The sequence below is a fragment of the Oncorhynchus mykiss genome, chromosome 18 (assembly GCF_013265735.2).
Source record: "Oncorhynchus mykiss isolate Arlee chromosome 18, USDA_OmykA_1.1, whole genome shotgun sequence".
Taxonomy (NCBI): Eukaryota; Metazoa; Chordata; class Actinopteri; order Salmoniformes; family Salmonidae; genus Oncorhynchus; species Oncorhynchus mykiss.
In genome coordinates this window covers 65,597,180-65,620,654 of record NC_048582.1, presented here as the reverse complement: position 1 = coordinate 65,620,654, position 23,475 = coordinate 65,597,180, and the positions used below count along the sequence as shown (strand labels likewise).

The 23,475-nt window shown below is 43.0% G+C and overlaps 2 protein-coding genes across 2 annotated transcripts in view; both read left to right on the top strand.

The window, feature by feature from the left end:
* Positions 1–454: 454 nt before the first annotated feature.
* LOC110496703 lies at positions 455–9,715 on the top strand. The gene is made up of 4 exons (XM_021572739.2): positions 455–1,629; positions 6,207–6,394; positions 6,562–6,650; positions 6,990–9,715. The coding sequence occupies exons 2-4, from the start codon at positions 6,214–6,216 to the stop codon at positions 7,968–7,970; spliced, it is 1,251 nt and encodes a 416-aa protein (XP_021428414.2). The 5' UTR covers positions 455–1,629; positions 6,207–6,213; the 3' UTR covers positions 7,971–9,715.
* Positions 9,716–18,753: 9,038 nt separating this feature from the next.
* LOC110496890 (unconventional myosin-Ig-like) overlaps positions 18,754–23,475 on the top strand; it is an 86,960-nt gene continuing 82,238 nt past the window's right edge. The window contains exon 1 of the mRNA XM_036953558.1: positions 18,754–18,968. Within this exon, the coding sequence (XP_036809453.1) occupies positions 18,874–18,968 (95 nt within the window). The 5' untranslated portion in view covers positions 18,754–18,873. The remainder of the gene's footprint in view (positions 18,969–23,475) is intronic.

The window sequence follows — 23,475 nt, the reverse complement described above, 5'->3', positions numbered from 1 at the left end:
CAACTCAAGATTCAAATCACAAATGATCACAGAATAATACGTGACATATTGTCATATTGCTTTTTGACAGCACCACTTTTGATTTTAATGATAGAATTGTTCAGAAAGTGAGCGTGGACCTGAATGCCAAAACATTCAAGAGACCTGGCCAAGAAGGCAGCAACAATCAATACATTCCAGATGTAAAACATACCATGAGACATCCATGTCTTCATCACTGGAAAAGATCAACGGGTTGAGTTTGATATCCTTTCATTTTATACAAGACCACATGTTGATCTGAGCCTGATCGAAGATAATAAACAGTGGTGTGAAGAAGATAATCTAGGAACAATAGCTGATCAATATATTAGCAATCAGTTTCATTCTTGTCTTGCAGTGTATACAGATGGTTCAAAGGATGCCATGAATGGGAAGACAGGAGCAGGTGAATTTATTCCTGAGTTTAATGTTAATCTATGCAAGATACTAACAAATGATTTATCTCTATATTCAACAGAAATGGTTGCCATATTTGTTAGCTTGCAATGGATAGAGGAGTTGTAAACAAGAAGGTCAGTAATATGTTGGGACTGTGTAGTTTACGATCTGGGAGGTCAGAATGTGAGGATTTATGGGTAGACATAATGATGCTGTTGTTAGGGTAACAAGGAAATGGTATTCACATCGATTGGATTCTGGTCATACAGGAGTTTATGGACATGATGTAGTAGATATAACAACACAAAGAGCATAGACACTTAAATATTGTGTATTTACAGGTGAGGTTGTTCAGAGGGGAAATTAAAACGTTGATTCTGAAAAATGGGTTAGATTGCTGGCAGATACAATGGGACGAAAGTAGTAAGGGCAGACGTATTTATAGTACAAGGAAATCTGCACGGGAGATAGTGTCATATAATGGGAACAGAAGGGAGGGAGTTATGTCGTGTAGGATGAGATTAGGACATGTGGGATTGTATTCCTCTTCACATTTGATAGGGAAACATGGTACAGGGATGTGTAATGGCTGCATGGTAGCGGAAACGGTTGAACATGTATTATTATATTGTGAAACGTATTATGTAGAAAGAGAGAGGTTGTTTGACAGGGTCAGAGAGGTTGGACGTAATGGGGAGTGGGTGGTATTTTGTGTGTGGGTGATGGGAGTAGTGAGGTTAGTAGTGAGATTACATTTGATTAGAAATGCAGGGTTAGTTTAGAGAATATAGTGGTATAGATAGGGAGTGACTGGCCTCACACTCCAGTGCAGTAGGTTTCGGTGTAAGCACCTGTCAGTTGGTTGCGATTCGCCAATATAACTTAAAGAAATAGAGGAAGAAGGAGGAGGTATGGTGTCCCTGTGCATTTCGAGAGAATCGAAAGTGAAAGGTTGTCAGCAGCAACGCCATAGACTCTGCCGCGTTCACTCTGAAATTTCCGAGTTGCTAACTGGTTATAGTTATACACGTGCCCGCGTCAACGGATAACAAGTCGGAAATGTTCGAGTTTCCTAGTTCCGATTAGCATTTGAACGCGGCATCAGTCTATGCGTGACGCTGACAACTTTTCACTTTTCTAGAAATGCATAGTACGACCATACTTCAGTGGTGACGACCTTATTTTGAACAAACCGACAACCCGATATAGGTAAGTTTGATTCAAATAACAACTTTTTGAAGGATAATAAAAACATGTTTGTTGTTAATGCATAAAATTTTACATCAAGTATATTTTCAGTGTTTTCTTAGTGAAAAACGGGAGAGGGAAATTGGGAATCGGATTACAATATTGCCAAACTTAAACAAATCACATTGATTGATTAAACGTAGATAACTCACATCCATACACAGTTAATTTAATGCAATAATGTTGCGTGCTGTCAATAATTACTTTTCAGTTACATTCCAGTTCTTCACTTTACATTGCCAAGTAACACAGGCTAGTTTGTTTATGGTCTTTCTAGTTGCAATGCGTCGATACTTATTTTTTAAAACATTCTAAAACCCTTACCGTGTACCTACTGTATGTTTTTGCGTGCCGTGCTTTGTCTGCTGAAATCCATACATTTTAATACAACGTTATTCAATCAAATAAAACCACAGCTGTACTTCTTTAGGATTTGGTTGGCTGATCGCATCCAACTTTTAGTTGTATACACCGCCACCTACTGTACTGGTTGGTGTATGATGCCATTCACGACCTTCCCTACGTTACATTTTTGTTATGGTAATACAACATTGGAAACAAGGAAAATTGCCCTGCCAACTAATAGCCCTCACAACAACAACAAAAAACACCACCCCTTCCACTATTTAACCCGATCTAATACTACTCCAGACTGATAGTCTGAGAGGACAGACCACTTACCACTCAACACCCAAAGCAACTGTTCTGCAGTAAATCCTCACAATCCCGAGTACTTCTCAGCTACTGCCTCCACAACTTCTATTTTCTGTCACTTCTGATCCATTTCTGCAGTATAATTGACAACCATGGCTATAAATGCTAAAAAGCCCACCTTACTGAAGCACATATTCTTCCCATCTCTCTCTTGGTCTCTGCCTACTCACAGGATTCCTCTCAGGATCCCTCACCCTGTACCCATCTTCCTCTACCACTCAAATCAAATTGTATTGGTCGCATACAGATGTTTAGCAGATGTTATTGCGGGTGTAGCAAAATGCTTGTGTTCTTCGCTCCAACAGTGCAGAAGTCATAAACAGCACAATGCTTGAAGGACAGCGAAGAGCTGCTGGCAAACGCACAAAAGTGCTGTTTAAATGAATGCTTATGAGCCTGCTGCTGCCTACCACCGCTCAGTCAGACTGCTCTATCAAATATCAAATCATAGACTTAACTATAACATAATAACTCACAGAAATACGAGTCTTAGGTCATTAATATGGTCAAATCCGGAAACGATCATTTCGAAAACAAAACGTTTATTCTTTCAGTGAAATACGGAACCGTTCCGTATTTTATCTAACGGGTGGCATCCCTAAGTCTAAATATTCCTGTTACATTAGACAACCTTCAATGTTATGTCATAATTACGTAAAATTCGGGCAAATTAGTTCTCAACGAGCCAGGCGGCCCAAACTGTTGCATATACCCTGACTCTGCGTGCAATGAACGCAAGAGATGTGACACAATTTCTCTAGTTTAATATTGCCTGCTAACATGAATTTCTTTTAACTAAATATGCAGGTTTAAAAAAATATACTTGTGTATTGATTTTAAGAAAGACGTTGATGTTTATGGTTAGGTACATTGGTGCAACGACGGTGCTTTTTTCGCGAATGCGCTTTTTAAATCACCTGTTTGGCGAAGTAGACTGTGATTCAATGATAAATTAACAGGCACCGCATCGATTACATGCAACGCAGGACAAGCTAGATAAACTAGTAATATCATCAACCATGTGTAGTTAACTAGTGATTATGTTAAGATTTATTGTTTTTATAAGATACGTTTAATGCTAGCTAGCACCTTACCTTGGCTCCTTGCTGCACTCGCATATAAGGTAGTCAGCCTGCCACGCAGTCTCCTCGTGGATTGCAATGTAATCGGCCATGATCGGTGTCCAAAAATGCCGATTACCGATTGTTATGAAAACTTGAAATTGGCCCTAATTAATCGGCCATTTCGATTAATCGTTCAACCTCTAGTATTGACTAGTGATGGTACGTTTGATGCCAGAGCTCCAAGGCATGTGTCGAGATCGCTAAGCAGTGTACTTCGAAACAGTTGCCCTGTTCACTTGCTAGTCGGAACCAGGATACTTGAAAATATTAAAACCATGACCAGAGAGAGACTGTCAAAGAATATAGCATGACCAGAGAGAGACTGTCAAAGAATATAGCATGACCAGAGAGAGACTGTCAAAGAATATAGCATGACCAGAGAGAGACTGTCAAAGAATATAGCATGACCAGAGAGAGACTGTCAAAGAATATAGCATGACCAGAGAGAGACTGTCAAAGAATATAGCATGACCAGAGAGAGACTGTCAAAGAATATAGCAAAGAGCTGCTGTTGATAAGAGTGTGTATGTTTTAATTTTCTTTTCACCACTGTCACTGTTTTTATTCAACATTATTACAAAACATAAAACGCCCTTCTCTCGCGCTGCAGGTGCAATGAATGAGTAGACAAGTGTAACGATAGCCCTTTTTCTTGTTATTTTAATATGGAGGAATATATCACTTTCTCTGGTCATAGGAACAACACGAATCTATGCTTGCATATTGGTTATGCGGTACGACTCGAGATACGCCATCAGGTGGAAGACTGTCTCCTCTTTCTGGTCAGTCTCACCAGAGGAAAGGAAGGAGAGAGCAGGGACCATGAGCGATGGACCCTCTGCTGCTCTCTTGCTCCCTCCCTCCACTGAGAATAAGGCCATGTTCAAAACAACTGAACTCTTTACTCTGAAATCTCAGACTTCCCGAATTCAGTGCGTTCAAGACAACTGGGAACTTGGATGACCATCGTTTTGAATGGTCATCCAACTCAGAATTCCATGTCGGAAACTCGGGCATGTTTCTAGAGCTCTGACTTTCCGACCTGCAGATCACTGACATCATGATTTGACCTGTTGAGTTGTCTTGAAAGCACCATGACAGATGCAGGAGGTACCATCAGTCCAGTAAAATAAAAAAGCAAATTATTTAAATTTATGCTCAGCTGTGCCTTGCAAGTGCTACACCAACTGATCTATTTTGTTATCAAAGCTTGAGTTTTAAAATATAATATGGTCTGAGAAGAACAATATTACCAGGCCAGGCACATAGACAATATGCTGTGATATTGTATTAGGCCTACTGCTCGTCATTCCCACAACAAATGTTTTATTAGGTTAATGTTACATTTTTAAAGTAATGTTTTAAAAAACAATAGGAGTCGTTGTCCACAAAGCGGTGTTGCTCCCGCCTATCCTTTCTTTGGATTGGTGGATACATTTGGAATATTCGATGAGGGTTGTTGACGTCAACCCGAGAGATGCTATGCTACTAGCCTCATGTCATGAATATGCATAGACATCTCGAGACAACTCCGATATAAAGTGTTTTTTTCTCAAAGTTGCCGGGATGTCACGTGTCCTACTTATATCAGTACACTCGTAACAACTTAAGCATTACGAAACTTCTATTCAGTCAAATTTACCTCATGTAGCAAATAAGCCATACATTTTTTAGTTCGACACACTCTCATTGACCTGCATACAAAAGCTCCTTGTTTGGTGGGCAAAACAAGGGGGAAAAACGCCTCCTGCCGGAGGGAGACAGATTTTCCGCCGAGTTGGGCCTCCCTCTTCTACTCTGGTAGAAGGCAAACCGGCTATACACTCATATCTAGGGCACTATAAAATCCACATTGTGGACAGAATCATATAATCCAGACATTAAAATAGAATTCAACAATATATATTTTTTAAATTAACTTTGTAGGAAATCAACAAAAACAAATTGGACTTATTGGAAAATGCATTCATTTGCGAAGTAAGTCACAAGAATGCCCCGGTCTGTTGGTATTTGCACACTTGTCTACACTTTGCATATCCGTTAGCGACGATTCTAATGATAACCTTCTGTTAGAAACGGAAAGGTTTTCCCAAAAACCTTCCCAAATGAATGTTAATTAAAAAGTAGCCTACCTGGCAGAATGATTATTTGCTTCAAACCAGGTGGTCATTTTACGAACTCTGCAACCACATGAGTGCTACAGAAACACTGCTTAGCCAAACAATGGTCTCTTCCTGGTGCACACTTGCACGCCAAAACATTAAAACGTCTTTATTTTTCCCCCCAGACCTCTAAAATGGTCTCCTGATGTGGTTTAAACATTGTTGTGGACTTAGAACATTCAATTCTGAAATGTTTTCTTTTTGAAACCTGAAACTATTCGGGGGAAACGGAAATCTGGAAAAACGAAATGGAATCAGGCAAAAAAATGTTTTTATAGGGCCCTACGTATCCCCTGTGGACCGGGTGGTAAACATTCTCCATTCAGGCTGCAAAGTCATCCATTTCCTCCGTAACTAGTTAATGTCGAGAATGTGGGAAAATATGCATGCTTTCTTTATGAAACACAATTGTTCACCTCCATGCTGCATTAGCTAATGCTAGTCCCAGATGTTGCATATCACATTCAGCCAATAAGACTGCTACAACCTGAGGTGGTGTCACCTGTGGTCGTTGCTCACCTCTATGCCCTTTCCCCAGTACTGTCATGGAGGGAACACCCGTGGAGGTGCTTGGCGTCCCCGACGATATCCTTGCCTCTGTTAGAATGGTTGACAAGCTCACGATACACTTCCAACGACCAGGGAACGGGGGAGGAGAGGTAAAGAGAGTACAGTTTCCATCCTACAGCCCAGGACAGGCCTTTGTCATATTTGAGGATCCAGAAGGTAGGCTTATCGAATGGATGGAACTACAGATATCTATTTTTTTTTAGGTACACATAGTCTAATATTAGTTTGTGATAATGTACTATTTGCTACAGAATATATGGATACAGTACATTTGTGGTAAAAAACCATGTAATTCATCTAACTTCCTCTCCTCTCTGTTGCAGTGGCTGCACGTGTGTCGCAGCGGACCCATGTCTTAGAAGTGGATGGGCAACACTTTCCTCTTAAAATCAGGAACGCTGACACGCCTGAGGTAGTAAAAAGACACATCATATTGCAATCCATGTCCTGTAAAAAGGATGGTTACAATTTCCTTTATTGAACCTTTCATTTACCAGGGAATAAACTATTTTTCGAGTTGAGCTGGCAAGCGGTCATGACGAAGTAGTCAGCATGTACATACAATACTTTACGTTAAAAACAATAAGTGGTCAACAACATTTTTTTTCTCAATCAGAGCTTTAAACTCAGTTAGCAACACCATCTACCTTCAGTTTTCAAGGCGTTTGCAGGTCGTTCCAAGACCAACGAGCGTTGCAGAAGAGTTCTATTTTTTCTCTGGTTTTATTTATGTGTTATGTGTGTGTCGCAGGTGGACGTGCCAGTCAAGGTCGATCTGGATGTGAGCATGTTCTCCAAGGACAGCGAGGAGGTGCTCCAGCCTGTGAACGAGATTCCCCAGCTACCCATTCAGGGCTCCTTTCAGAAGTTCACTGCAGTGAAGGCCCAACTGCAGCAGGTCTTACCCCAGGACACAAACACCCTGCGCCACAGCAGCCCTTCGCCATCCAGTCTCAATAGCCATGCCTCTGGGGCCATTTCCAGATCCTCAATCCGCTGCAACCCATTTCCCAGCCCGCAAGCAACAGGGTATGTTGGGGACAACTTGACCCATGTCAGGAACACATCCCCCAAACCAGTGGAACCCATCTCCCAGACCAGTGGAACCCATCCCCCAAACCAGTGGAACCCATCCCCCAAACCAGTGGAACCCATCTCCCAGACCCCATCCCCCAAACCAGTGGAACCCATCTCCCAGACCCCATCTCCCAGTGAGGTCTTCTTCATAACGGACACAGATGTGCTCCGTTATGCCCAGTGCGTCAGGAAAAAGGACATTGATTCCATTCTTGGAGGCCACACAACTCAAATGGATGTTAAGCCAGCTGAAGGTTCAGACCTCCACTATGTTTTCATTGAAGGGAAGAGTCCAGAGGGGGTTATGGAAAAGCTGCAGGTTTTTTTCAACAAGCTTCATTTAAGACTACGAACTCAAGAAATCCCACTATGGACACTCGATCGCGACCGACAGGTTAGAATTCATCAACTGGTTCAGAAGTATAATATAATTTATCCTACTGTCCTCGTCGATCAGGTTGGAGATCTCCTCCGCCTTGTAGGACCTTCCAAGGAAAGTTATGAGATGAAGCAGAGGCTCCTGGGAAAACCCATAGACCTGCTACCAGCTGGGCTAACAGGGAGGGTAGTGGACAGGAGTACCCATGGTGCTCCCATCCCATGGGCTCCTGGCCCCGTACCTGACCCCGTGTCTGCTACTGCACCAGATTACTAGTAAATTAACTACATTTTGCAGTAGCTTGGTGGTAGTGGAACTAAAATCAAATCTAGATAGTGTTTGCAGTAGTTCATTACTTGTTGTCATGTAGCAGTGTAGCTAACTACTGGAACTACATACTACGTTTTACCATGTAGTGGTGTAGCCAACTACACACTACGTTTTAGCCATGTAGCCAACTACACACTATGTTTTAGCCATGTAGCCAACTACTGGAACTACACACTACGTTTTAGCCATGTAGCCAACTACACACTATGTTTTAGCCATGTAGCCAACTACTGGAACTATACACTATGTTTTAGCCATGTAGCCAACTACTGGAACTACACACTATGTTTTAGCCATGTAGCCAACTACTGGAACTACATACTACGTTTTAGCCGTGTAGCCAACTACTGGAACTACACACTACGTTTTAGCCGTGTAGCCAACTACTGGAACTACACACTACGTTTTAGCCGTGTAGCCAACTATTGGAACTACACACTACGTTTTAGTCGTGTAGCCAACTACTGGAACTACACACTACGTTTTAGTCGTGTAGCCAACTACTGGAACTATACACTACATTTTTGGCTAAAATAAAATGAGTGAAGTAGGCCATAATTTCCATTTTTGGGCATCAGACCAACCCGTTTCTCACTTGAAACCTCGTTTTTGTGTTTAGGCTAAATGACACATTCTGTTAATATATGACCCTAAAGTGATCTCTTAATTTGTAGTCTGACATTTCAGATTTAGATATGATCCCTTTTCACAAAGTAGTTTGGATGTAGTGAACTACTTTTCAAAATGACTGTAGTTAAGTAAACTATTTTTCTTAACTTCTTCCAGTGTGAGGTAATTGGTGGCTTGCTAAACTGTCTTTTCTGAGTAGTTTTCCCAACACAGAAAAATACCAGGCTGAGCCTGGCTCCCGTTCATCCCAGGCAAAGCTATTCTCTGTCCTGGTACCCAAATGGTGGAACAAGCTTCCAGTTCCCCCTAAAATCAGGACAGCTGAGTCACTGCCCACCTTCTGAAAACCCACCTCTTCAGTATCTTTAACTAACACCCTTGTTGACACTGGCACTACCACTACTCTTTTCTTACTAGCTTTGATCATTTATTGAGGAAAAATGTACTGACTATGACGGTGATATGTGGTTGTCTCACCTAGCTATCTTTAAGATGGATGCACAAACTGTGCAGTTGACTCTGGATAAGAGTGTCTGCTGAATGACAAAAATGTAATGTTTAATGAACATAGAAGGGGCTACAGTAGGCGCTGTGCCCTCTACACCCAGAAGTCACTCTGATTCCCCGACTAAAATAAAAGAGCATAGAGTTACACGGGAGGTCTTGAGGCCAGAAAGGGCGGATGATGTGTTGGTGCCCTCTGCTGGAACTCAAATGCCAGTGTTGAAAAATAAGTCGTTACTTCCAAAAAGTCCTACTAACACAATAGAATGGAAGAATGTGCTTTCAAGCAAGAAAAAAAACCCCTAACAGGTTACTAGTTTAGACGGAGACACCTGTAATGAAAGTGGCTTGGTCTGTTTATTTCATAATATGCTGTGGGGTAAAAATGTTCAATTCACACGTATACACATTTGGTTTTGTAAGGTTTTTTCTTCTTGGACAAATTGATTTCTGTCTTTTCTAATATGTTCTTTCTCGTGATACGAATCTATTCTAAATGTGGTTTATTTTTGTTTTGAGGGATTGAGGGCAATAAAAATATATTATATGTGTGTAAATTGATCCTTTAACTATATGCTGATGCAAAGGCTGGTGACTATACTCTAGGGGTGGACTTTGTTCATCTACTGTATCTGTTTTGATTATTTAGAGATGATCTCATCTTTTTTTTGTGTGTGGAAACTGTTCCTGAAATGTGGTAATTTTAACTCCTCACACACAAGACTAAAATCAACACATCATGCTGTAGTTTGACAATTCCTTTCGACTTGTCATTGTCTCCACGTTTCTCGTCAAATCAGTTACTATGGCAGCCTGTTACCATGGCAGTCTGTTACCATGGCAGTCTGTTACTGTGGCAGTCTGGGTCCATGCGTTTGCCTTAGTATCTATCTGCCTTAGTACTGTGCTTGTTCTTGTCAGACTGATTCTGAGTGTTAACTTCTGGACCCGGAGTTCCGTGAATGGTGATGGACCCACAAGCAGATGAGAGAGGGAAGTGCTCACCAGCCTGCCCTCTGCGTCCCTTCCTGAGCAGTAGGTGAGGCGGCCCCACGCAGTCGACATGACACAACACAACGCACACTGACAGAGAGAGGAAGTGGTGATCAGAGTTGAGCAGGTTAGGAGGGGGTGAGTGGTAGTGCAGTCTATTATAAGTACTTTAAACGGCATAGATCACTTTTAGAATGCTCAGTGATAATTAAGCACTTTTAGAATGCTCAGTGATAATCAAGCACTTTTAGAATGCTCAGTGATAATCAAGCACTTTTAGAATGCTCAGTGATTAATCAAGCACTTTTAGAATGCTCAGTGATAATCAAGCACTTTTAGAATGCTCAGTGATAATCAAGCACTTTTAGAATGCTCAGTGATAATCAAGCACTTTTAGAATGCTCAGTGATTAATCAAGCACTTTTAGAATGCTCAGTGATAATCAAGCACTTTTAGAATGCTCAGTGATTAATCAAGCACTTTTAGAATGCTCAGTGATTAATCAAGCACTTTTAGAATGCTCAGTGATTAATCAAGCACTTTTAGAATGCTCAGTGATTAATCAAGCACTTTTAGAATGCTCAGTGACAATCAAGCACTTTTAGAATGCTCAGTGATAATCAAGCCTTCCGAGAAGCAAAAACAACACTCCAGTGCACTTCAGGAAGTAAAGGTCACACACAGAACACTAATGTCTCCAGAGAAACCTCTCGATTGACATATTGTTAAATTGGCTTTAGCAGTGTTACTGCATTGTGTTGTTTAATCAATGAGAGCCATGAGGCTTTATGTTAAACGCCCGCACCAGTAGAAATCCACTTTCTCGAGCTGAAAGAGGATTGCCAGACGAGTTTTAGGCAAATTTGTTTTGCATGGCCCTGTGCCCCAGGTGCAGCAGGTAGCCTAGCGGTTACAGCATTGGGCCGGTCTCCGAAAGGTTGCTGGTTTGAATCCCAGAGCTGACGAGGTGAAATATCTGTTGATCTGCCCTTGAGCAAGACAGTTAACCTTAATTGTTCCAGGTTCGCCATCAATAATGACTGACCTCTGGCCGTGACCCCACTTTCTGAGGATGTCTCGGGGGGAGTGGGATATGCAAAAGAAGCACATGTCCATTTCACACTACACATACAGTGGGGAGAACAAGTATTTGATACACTGCTGATTTTGCAGGTTTTCCTACTTACAAAGCATGTAGAGGTCTGTCATTTTTTTTATCAATGGGTACACTCCAACTGTGGGAGACGGAATCTAAAACAAAAATCCAGAAAATCACAATGTATGATTTTTAAGTAATTCATTTGCATTTTATTGCATGACATAAGTATTTTAGATTCTGTCTCTCACAGTTGAAGTGTACCCATTGATAAAAAATTACAGACCTCTACATGCTTTGTAAGTATGAAAACCTGAAAAATCAGCAGTGTATCAAATACTTGTTCTCCCCACTGTATGTGAAACAGGACAAACATAAGCAGCTCCTCTTTGTTTGATTATTTTCAACCATTCCATTGATCCTAAAAGAGAACTCTCCACCCACCAGGGGTACCGGGGCCATGGAAAACCAACTCGCTCATTGCTTCAATAGTTAGGCTATCCATATTACCAGAGCTTATGTTCTTTATTTTTCTATGGCGGATTCGCGGCTGCAATTTAGATAATGCATTGATATATACAGTTGAAGTCGGAAGTTTACATACACCAAATGCATTTAAACTCAATTTTTCACAATTCCTGACATTTAGTCCTAGTAAAAAGTCCCTGTCTTAGGTCAGTTAGGATCACCACTTTATTTTAAGAATGTGAAATGTGAGAATAATAGCAGAGAGAAGGATTTATTTCAGCTTTTATTTCTTTCATCACATTCCCAGTGGGTCAGAAGTTTACATACACTCAATTAGTATTTTGTAGCATGGCCTTTAAATAGTTTAACTTGGCTCAAACGTTTTGGGTAGCCTTCCACAAGCTTCCCACAATAGGTTGGGTAAATTTTGTCCCATTCCTCCTAACAGAGCTGTTGTAACTGAGTCTGGTTTGTAGGCCTCCTTGCTCGCACACGCTTTTTCAGTTCTGCCCACAAAGTGTCTATAGGATTGAGGTCAGGGCTTTGTTATGGCCACTCCAATACCTTGACTTTGTTGTCCTTAAGCCATTTTGTCACAACTTTGGAAGAATACTTGGGGTCATTGTCTATTTGGAAGAGCCATTTGCAACCAAGCTTTAACTTCCTGACTGATGTCTTGAGATGTTGCTTCAATATATCCACATAATTTTAATTCCTCATGATGCCATCTATTTTGTGAAGTGCACCAGTCCCTCCTGCAGCAAAGCACCCCACAACATGATGCTGCCACCCTCGTGCTTCACAGTTGGGATGGTGTTCTTCGGCTTGCAAGCCTCCCCCGTTTTCTCCAAACTTAACGATGGTCATTATGGCCATACAGTTCTATTTTTGTTTCATCAGACCAGAGGACATTTCTCCAAAAAGTACGTTCCTTGCAGAGCAGCATTTCAAGTTATATCGATATTGGACACGTTTTACTGTGGATATAGATACTTTTGTACCTGATTCCTCCAGCATCTTCACAGGGTCCTTTGCTGTTGTTCTGGGATTGATTTGCACTTTTCGAACCAAAGTATGTTCATCTCTAACAGACAGAACGGGTCTCCTTCCTGAGCGGTATGACGGCTGTGTGTTCCCATGGGGTTTATACTTGCGTACTATTGTTTGTACAGATGAACGTGGTACTTTCGGGCATTTGTAAATTGCTCCCAAGGATGAACCAGACGTGTGGAGGTCTACAATTGTTTTTCTGAGGTCTTGGCTGATTTCTTTTGATTTTCCCATGATGTCAAGCAAAGAGGCACTGAATTTGAAGGTAGGCCTTGAAATACATCCACAGGTACACCTCCAATTGACTCAAATGATGTCAATTAGCCTATCAGAAGTTTCTAAAGCCATGACATCATTTTCTGGAATTTTCCAAGCTGTTTAAAGGCACAGTCAACTTAGTGTATGTAAACTTCTGACCCACTGGAATTGTGATACAGTGAATTATAAGTGAAATAATCTGTAAACAATTGTTGGAAAAATTCTTTGTTTCACGCACACCCTAAACCTACGTTATATCACCACCCTAACCCTACATTATATCACCACCCTAACTCTACATTATATCACCACCCTAACCCTACATGATATCACCACACTAACCCTACATTATATCACCACCCTAACCCTACATTATATCACCACCCCAACCCTACATTATATCACCACACTAACCCTATATTATATCACCACCCTAACCCTATATTATATCACCACCCTAACCCTACATTATATCACCACCCTAACCCTACATGATACATCACAACCCTAACTCTATATTATATCACCACCCTAACCCTATATTATATCACCACCCTAACCCTACAGTATATCACCACCCCAACCCTACATTATATCACCACCCTACATTATATCACCACCCCAATCCTACATTATATCACCACCAACTACTTTTGGCCAGAGCCCTATGGGTCCTCGTCAAAGCTAGTGCACTACATAGGGAATAGGGTGTCATTAACTAGTGCACTACATAGGGAATAGGGTGCCATTAACTAGTGCACTACGTAGGGAATAGGGTGTCATTAACTAGTGCACTACATAGGGAATAGGGTGTCATTAACTAGTCAAATCAAATGTATTTATATAGCCCTTCGTACATCAGCTGATATCTCAAAGTGCTGTACAGAAACCCAGCCTAAAACCCCAAACAGCAAGCAAAGCAGGTGTAGAAGCACGGTGGCTAGGAAAAACTCCTGAGAAAGGCCAAAACCTAGGAAGAAACCTAGAGAGGAACCAGGCTATGTGGGGTGGCCAGTCCTCTTCTGGCTGTGCCGGGTGGAGATTATAACAGAACATGGCCAAGATGTTCAAATGTTCATAAATGACCAGCATGGTCGAATAATAATAAGGCAGAACAGTTGAAACTGGAGCAGCAGCACGGTCAGGTGGACTGGGGACAGCAAGGAGTCATCATGTCAGGTAGTCCTGGGGCATGGTCCTAGGGCTCAGGTCAGTTGAAACTGGAGCAGCAGCACGGCCAGGTGGACTGGGGACAGCAAGGTCCTCCGAGAGAGAGAAAGAAAGAGAGAAGGAGAGAATTAGAGAACGCACACTTAGATTCACACAGGACACCGAATAGGACAGGAGAAGTACTCCAGATATAACAAACTGACCCTAGCCCCCCCGACACATAAACTACTGCAGCATAAATACTGGAGGCTGAGACAGGAGGGGTCTAGTGCACTACATAGGGAATAGGGTGCCATTAACTAGGGCACTACATAGGGAATAGAGTGCCATTAACTAGTGCACTACATAGGGAATAGGGTGCCATTAACTAGTGCACTACATAGGGAATAGGGTGCCATTAACTAGTGCACTACATAGGGAATAGGGTGCCATTAACTAGTGCACTACATAGGGAATAGGGTGCCATTTGGGATGTAGCCAAGGAGAGATGATGTATGCTGCTGTGGAGTCAGAAGCAACAAATACCCTGATCCTTTCCAGGAGATACAAAATCAAATCAAATACAATTGTATTGGTCACATACACATGGTTAGCAGATATTATTGTTTAGTGTTATAGTGTAGTGAAATGCTTATGCTTCTAGATCTGACAGTGCAGCAGTATCTAACAGGTAATATCTAACAATTCCACAACAAAACCTAATATCTAACAAATTCCACAACAAAACCTAATACACACAATCTAGTAAAGGAATGGGATGAGAATATATAAATATAAAATATATGGATGAGCAGTGACAGAGCGGCTGAGATGCAGTAGATAATATAGAATAGATAGTGTAGTATACAGTACATATGAGATAAGTATTGCGAGATATGTAAATATTCTTAAAGTGGCATTATTAAAGTGACTAGTGTTCTGTTTATGCTAATTACATTAGCCTACATTAGCTCAACCGTCCCGTGGGAGGTAGCCTAGTGGTTAGAGCGTTGGACTAGTAACCAAAAGGTTGCAAGGTTGAATCCAAGAACTGCCGAGGTAAAAATCTGTCATTCAGCCCCTGAACAAGGCAGTTAACCCATTGTTCCTAGGCTGTCATTGAAAATAATATTTTTTTCTTAAATTACTTGCCTAGTTAAATAAAGGTAAAATAAAAAAATCATGAAGAAGTTAAAGTGGCCAATGATATCAAGTCGGTAGGCAGCTGCCTCTCTGTGCTAGTGATGGCTGTTGAACAATCTGATGGCCTTGAGATAGAAACTGTTTTTTCAATCTTTCTGTCCCAGCTTTGATGCACCTGTACTGACCTCGCCTTCTGGATAGAAGCAGGGTGAACAGGCATTGGCTCGGGTGGTTATTGTCCTTGATTATCTTTTTTTGCCTTCTTGTGACATCGGGTGTTATAGGTGTCCTGGAGGGCAGGTAGTTTGCCCCCGGTGATGCGTTGTGCAGACCTCACTACCCTCTGGAGAGCCCTGCGGTTGTGGGCTGTGCAGTTTACGTACCAGGCGGTGATACAGTCCGACGGGATGCTCTCGATTGTGCACCTGTAAAAGCTAGTGAAGTTTTTCGGTGACAAGCCACATATTTTCAGCCTCCTGAGGTTGAAGAGGTGTTGTTGCGCCTTCTTCACCACACTGTCTGTGTGCGTGGACCATTTCAGATTGTCGGGGACACTGAGGAACTTCTCCACTGCTGTCCAGTCGATGTGGAAAGAGGGGTGCTCCCTTTGCTGTTTCCTGAAGTCCACGATCATCTCTTTTGTTTTGCTGACATTGAGTGAGAGGTTATTTTCCTGGCACCACACTCCGAGGGCCCGCACCTCCTCCCTGTAGGCTGTCTCGTCGTTGTTGGTAATCAAGCCTACCACTGTGTTGTCTGCAAACTTGATGATTGAGTTAGAGGCGTGCGTGGCCACGCAGTCGTGGGTGAACAGGGAGTACAGGAGGGGGCTGAGAACACACCCTTGTGGTGCCCCAGTGTTGAGGATCAGCGGAGTGGAGATGTTGTTTCCTACCTTTACCACCTGGGGGCGGTCCGTCAGGAAGTCCAGGACCCAGCTGCACAGGGCACTGTTCTGACCCAGGGCCTCGAGCTTAATGATGATCTTGGAGGTTACTATGGTGTTGAAGGCTGAGCTGTAGTCAATGAACAGCATTCTTACATAGGTATTCCTCTTATCCAGATGGGACAGGGCCGTGTGCAGTGTGATGGCAAATCTATTGTCTGTGGACCTATTGGTAAGCACATTGAAGTAGGTCTAGGGTGACAGGTAGGGTGGAGGTGATATTATCCTTAAACAGTCTTTCAAAGCACTTCTTGATGACAGAAGTGAGTGCCACGGGGCAATAGTCCTTTTGTTCAGTTACCTTGGTTTTCTTGGGAACAGGAACAATGGTGGCCATCTTGAAGCATGTGGGGACAGCAGACTGGGATAGGGATTGATTGAATATGTCCGTAAACACACCAGCCAGCTGGTCTGTGCATGCTCTGAGGACGCGGCTAGGAATGCCATCTGGGCCGGCAGCCTTAACACGTTTAAATGTTTTACTTACGTCGGCCATGGAGAAGGAGAGCCCACAGTCTTTGGCAGCGGGTCGCGTCAGTGGCACTGTATTGTCCTCAAAGCACGCAAAGAAGTTGTTTAATTTGTCTGGAAGCAAGACGTTGATGTCCATGACCGGGCTGGTTTTCTTTTTGTAATCCGTGATTGTCTGTAGACCCTGCCACATACGTCTCATGTTTGAGCCATTGAATTGCAACTCCTCTTTTTCTCTATACTGACACTTTGCTTGTCTGATTGCCTTATGGAGGGAATAACTACACTGTTTGTATTCGGCCATATTCTCAGTCACCTTGCCATGATTAAATGTGGTGGTATGTGCTTTCAGTTTTGCACGAATGCTGCCATCAATCCACAGTTTCTGGTTAGGGAAGGTTTTAATAGTCACAGTGGGTACAATATCTCCTATACACTTCCTTATAAACTCACTCACCGAGTCAGCATATTTGTCAATGTTGTTCTCTGAGTCTACCCAGAACATATCACAGTCCACATGATTGAAGCAATCTTGAAGCGCGGAATCTGATTTGTCAGACCGGTGTTGGATAGACCTAAGCATAGGCGCTTCCTGTTTTAGTTTCTGCCTATAGGAGAGGAGCAACAAGATTGAGTCATGGTCAGATATGCCGAAAAGAGAGCGGGGGAGGGCCTTGCATGCATCATGAATGTTAGAGTAGCAATGGTCGAGCGTTACTCGCTCGTGTACTGCAATCGATATGCTGATAGAATTTAGGTAGCCTTGTTCTTAAATTAGCTTTGTTAAAATCCCGAGCTACAATAAATGCAGCCTCAGGATATATGGTTTCCAGTTTGCATAAAGTCCAGTGAAGTTCCTTGATGGCCGTCTTGGTATCCGCTCGCGGGGGAATATACACGCCTGTGACAATAACCGAGGAGAGTTCTCTTGGGAGACAATACGGTTGGCATTTGATTGTGAGGAATTCTAGGTCTGGTGAACAAAATAACTTGAGTTCTTGTATGTTGTTACAATTGCACCATGAGTTGTTAATCATGAAACATACACTTCCATCCTTACCGGATAGATGTTTATTACTGTCGGCGCGATGCACTGAAAATCCCGTTGGCTGTACTGACTCCGACAGCATATCCCAAGCTAGCCACGTTTCCTTGAAACAGAGTATGTTACAATCCGGGATATCTCTTTGTTAAGCAACTCTTGCCCTGATTTTGTCGACTTTGTTAACTAGGGCCTGGACATTAGAGAGAAATATACTCGGAAGCGGTGGGTGGTGTGTGCACATCCGAAGCCCCACTAGAAGACCGCTCCGGCACCCTTTCCAGGAAATGCCCTTATCCTTCCCAGGAGAAGAGGGCATTTTGTCCTAAAATGTACAGCTAATTTACAGACTTAATTGTAGATTGTTGGCAGTGGATCGAGCCTCTGTGTCTCAGTGTTCAGTTGGTTTTCTTCTTCTTCTTTCAGATCAATTATCTTTGTGGAGTTGGGTCTTTATATGGAAGAGTGATAGACAAATAGATAGATACACAGACAGAGATAGAGAGGAAGAGAGAGAGGAAGAGAGAGAGGTGGAAAAAGAGAGGGGGAGGCTAAGAGAGATACAGTATGACTTTCTTGTTGTCATAGTCCTCTGCAACGGTTCACTCAGTGGTTTTCCTCTGAAACAAGGAGGTCTGGAGGCCTGTGGCAGGAAGAGAGAAAGACGAGATGGAGGATGCAGAAGTGTTTTCTGTGTTTAATGATAGTTCTTCGCTGTCCCATTATATATATACCCGCCGCACGCACGCACGCACGCACGCACGCACGCACGCACACACACACACACACACACACACACACACACACACACACACACACACACACACTACAGAGAGGCCGACCACAGCCCTCATTGACTTGACTAAGCAGCACCCCACACCACAAAAGAACAGAGTTATGCCACACCCACACCCACAACACAGCACACTGCCTCAACTCCACTTTCACTACCGGGCACCAGCAGCACTAGACTATTCTGCCTGCCTGCCTTTGCATCACTTCTCTCTCTCTTCCCTAGAGTCCTCTACTCTCTCTCTCTCTCCCCTAGAGACTTCCGTTTCCTCTCTATCTTTTTTTGTCATTCTGTCTGTCCGTCAGGATGGCGGTGCTGGAGGGCCTGGAGTTTGGGAAGTCTGATTTTGTCCTTCTGGACGAGGTGAACATAGAGCAGTTTATGGAGAACCTGAAGCTGAGGTAAGGCCTGCAGAGAGACTGGGGTAGAGAGTATGTAAGGACTGATGGTGACTCCGGTCGAGGAGTGGAGGTTGAGAAGGATGAAGTAGGTACAACACAGGTATGGAGATGAGAGGATGCTGTCATGGAGGTTGTGGCACAATGGATGTCTTTATCAGCCCTCAGTCCCCTCAACCTCGCAACATTGGAAACTTTTCAGTGCCTCCGTTATCCTCTAAAATTCTACACCTTGGGGGTAGGTCATACCATGGATTAATACAGTACATTTTGAAAGTATTCTGACCCGTTGAGTTTTTCCACATTTTGCTACGTTACTGCCTTATTCTAAAATATATATTTTTTAAATGATCTTCATCAATCAACACACAATACCCCATAATGACAAAGATTTTTTTTTTTTTTTGAATATTATGGAAATGTATAAAAAAAAAACAGAATACCTAATTTATATAAGTATTCAGACCCTTTGCTACGAGACTCGAAAATGAGCTCAGGTGCATCCTGTTTCCATTGATCATTCTTAAGATGTTTCTTCAACTTGATTGGAGTCCACCTGTGGCAAATTCAATTGATTGGACATGATTTGGAAAGGCACACACCTCTCTATTTAAGATCCCACAGTTGACAGTGCATGTCAGATCAAAAAACAGTTCTAAGGAATTGTCCATAGAGCTCCGAGACAGGATTGTGTCGAGGCATAGATCTGGGGACGGGTATCAACAAATGTCTTCAGCATTGAAGGTCCCCAAGAACACAGTGGTCTTCAGCATTCTTAAATAGAAGAAGTTTGAAACCACCAAGTCTCTTCCGAGAGCTGGCCGCCCGACCAAACTGAGCAATCGGTGGAGAAGGTCTTTGGTCAGTGAGGTGACCAAGAACCCGATGGTAACTCTGACAGTGCTCCAGTGCTCTCCTCTGTGGAGATGGGAGAACATTTCAGAAGGACAACCGTCTTTGCAGCACTCCACCAATCAGGCCTTTATGGTAGAGTGGCCAGAAGGAAGCCACTCCTCAGTAAAAGGCACATTACAGCCCGCTTGGAGATTGCAAAAAGTCATGTAAAGGACTCTCAGATGAACAGTACAGTACAGAGAGGTCTGTGATGAAAACCTGGTCCAGAGTGCTCAGAAACTCAGACTGGGGCAAAGGTTCACCTTCCAACAGGACAATGACTCTAAGCACACAGCCAAGACAACACAGGAATGGCTTTGGGACAAGTCTCTGAATGTCCTTGAGTGGCCCAGCCAGAGCCTGGACTTGAACCCAATCGAACATCTCTGGAGAGACCTGAAAATAGCTGTGCAGCGACGCTCCCCATCCAACCTCACAGAGCTTGAGAGGATCTGCAGAGAAGACTGGGAGAAACTCCCCAAATACAAGTGTGCCAAGCTTATAGCGTCATACCCAAGAAGATAAGTCTGTAATCACTGCAAAAGGTGCTTCAACAAAGCACCGATTAAAGGGTCTGAATACTTATGTAAATGTTTTATTTCAGGTTTTTATTTAAATACATTTGCATTTCTCTAAACCTGTTTTTGCTTTGTCATGTGGTATTGTGTGTAGATTGATGAGGGGGGAAAACCTATTGAATCCAGTTTAGATTAAGGCTGTAAATGTAACAAAATGTGGGAATAGTCAAGGGGTCTGAATACTTTCTGAATGCACTGTATTTGATTTTGAATTTGAGGACTTTTTTGAGGTATAAAACAAATATATATAAAATATATATAAAATATTGAATTTGGCCTGTACTAGTATTGCCGATAGAAATGCATTGAATAAAACATTTATAAATGTCAAAAAGACTGTCTGGAATAAGTGTCTGTCCTATATCTATGAGATATAAGAAAGCTCAGGGAATATTTTAGGTTGGACCCATATTTAACCCCTTATTTTTGTTGGCACAAATCTACCTCCATTCTTCCATTCGTTTTTATGTGTTACCTTCAGGCGAGTCCTGTGACACCCGTTTGGACGTTTTTGTGAGAAGACCGATTTTTAAACACCTTTATAGCTTGGCCACCTTCCACTGCAGATGCAGAAGGCTACATAGGAGGAATAGGTGGATTGAGACGCAGCCCATGCAACAACAAAAAAATATCTAGTTTAAAACTGAAGGATTTTGATGGGGATTTTCTTAAATTTATTTTACTTAGATTGACACACGTGTGAGGATTAAAGCAGTGCTATAAACTATTGTTTGTACAAGAAGCTAAGTGAAGAAGTTGACATGTAGACAACGAGAGAGAGAGAGGGGGGAGAGAGAGGGAGAGAGCGAGAGAGAGAGAGAGAGATGTGGATGACATTTTTGGGGGTTTGACTTTCCCACCCTCTCTCATTGGTTGCGATATGAACATGTACGGTTCTGCCTCAGAAACAGTCACGTAAATAGACGCATAGAAATCGTCATCGCATCATTGGTAAAGACCTGAGACCAAACTCATTTAGTTAGTGACACCTACTCTATTCGCTCTCTTCGTGACTGTTTTTTGTTTGTTGCAGTGATGTATTGTGTTGAGTTCAAGTGAATCGGGTGACCTTTTGTCCTCTATTTTTGGGTGCTGTGTTTACTTTATTCAGATCCCTATTAGATACTGCACATGCAGCAGCTGCTCTTCCTGGGGTCCACAAAACACACAAATACATGACAGAGTACAGAACAGTACTAGACAAGAACAACATAAGGTATTACATTAAATAGAAAATAAAATACAAAATGAGTTACAGTATTTATTGAAAAGACACCAAGAGACAACAAAATTACTATTTACACACTATTAAAATATACAGTACATATTCATATATACAGTTCAGTTCAATTAGATCTTTAGAAGAGGACAGGCGCTGAGATACAAGATGCATTTGTATCACTTTTCAGGTAAGACCCAAGTGCAGACTGTGTCGAAGTAACAATGTTTATTACAGCAACAGGGGCAGGAAAACGACAGGTCAAGGCAGGCAGGGGTTGATAATCCAGAGTGGTGGGGCAAAGGTACAGGAGAGCAGGCAGGCTCAGGTCAGGCAGAGGTCCGTAATCCATAGTAGTGGGGCAAAGGTACAGGAGAGCAGGCAGGCTCAGGTCAGGCAGAGGTCCGTAATCCAGAGTAGTGGGGCAAAGGTACAGGAGAGCAGGCAGGCTCAGGGCGGGCAAAGGTCCGTAATCCAGAGTAGTGGGGCTCAGGGCGGGCAGAAAGGTCAGAACCGGGGAACCTAGAAAGCAGGAACAAACAAGCGACAGGAGCAGAGGGAAACCCACTGGTAGGCTTAACCAAACACAACGAACTGGCAACAAGACAAACAGAGAACACAGGTATAAATACACAGGGGATAATGGGGAAGACGGGCGACGCCTTGAGGTGGGGTGGAGACAAGCACAAAGACAGGTGAAACAGATCAGGGCGTGACACATTTGTATCTGTTTTTTAAAGCTAAACTTGCCTGACTAACCTCTGGTGGCGGAGTATTCCATGATGTCATGGCTCTATTCAATACTGAGTGATGCATTAAATCTGTTTTTGGTTTGGGTACAGTGAAGAAACTCATAATGGTGTGTCTGGTGGGGTATGTATGTCTGTTGGAAGTCTATGCAAATATGTTATACAAGTGGTTATTAAGCTTTTTCAACACACAAATGTTTCTTAAAAAGACTAGAAGAGAAGTAGTTTTAATTTATCCTCAACCCCTTAACCACGAATGACTATCATACATGTTGTGGATGTTAGTTCTGTGTTTTCAGTTAAGGCCAAGTCTTTCTTTGCTGCACCTGACCATTATCTATTTGTTTATTTGTTTATTTATGTATCTCTCTCTCTTAATTCAATTCAAAGGGCTTTCTTGGCATGGGAAACATGTGTTTACATTGCCAAAGCAGACAGACAGATTTTAAGTTTGGTAAAGTTGGGACATGCCTTCCCTTGAGACAGTGAGAAACCACATATGAACAATTAGCCTGCGATGCCGTCATCTTCAGAATCCTGTGTGAAGTTGAAAAGGGGTATTTCACAGTGGTAGTAAAACATGCTGTTTATTAGTTGGAGGACCTTCAGGGGCCTCAGCAGACACACCAGGGGCCTCAGACACGCCAGGGGCCTCAGACACGCCAGGGGCCTCAGACACGCCAGGGGCCTCAGCAGACACACCAGGGGCCTCAGCAGACACCCCAGGGGCCTCAGCAGACACGCCAGGGGCCTCAGCAAACACCCCAGGGGCCTCAGCAGACACGCCAGGGGCCTCAGCAGACACGCCAGGGGTGTCAGCAGACACCCCAGGGGCCTCAGCAGACACGCCAGGGGCCTCAGACACGCCAGGGGCCTGAGACAAGCCAGGGGCCTCAGCAGACACGCCAGGGGCCTCAGCAGACACGCCAGGGGCCTCAGCACACACGCCAGGGGCCTCAGCACACACGCCAGGGGCCTCAGCAGACACGCCAGGGGCCTCAGCAGACACGCCAGGGGCCTCAGCAGACACCCCAGGGGCCTCAGCAGACACGCCAGGGGCCTCAGCAGAC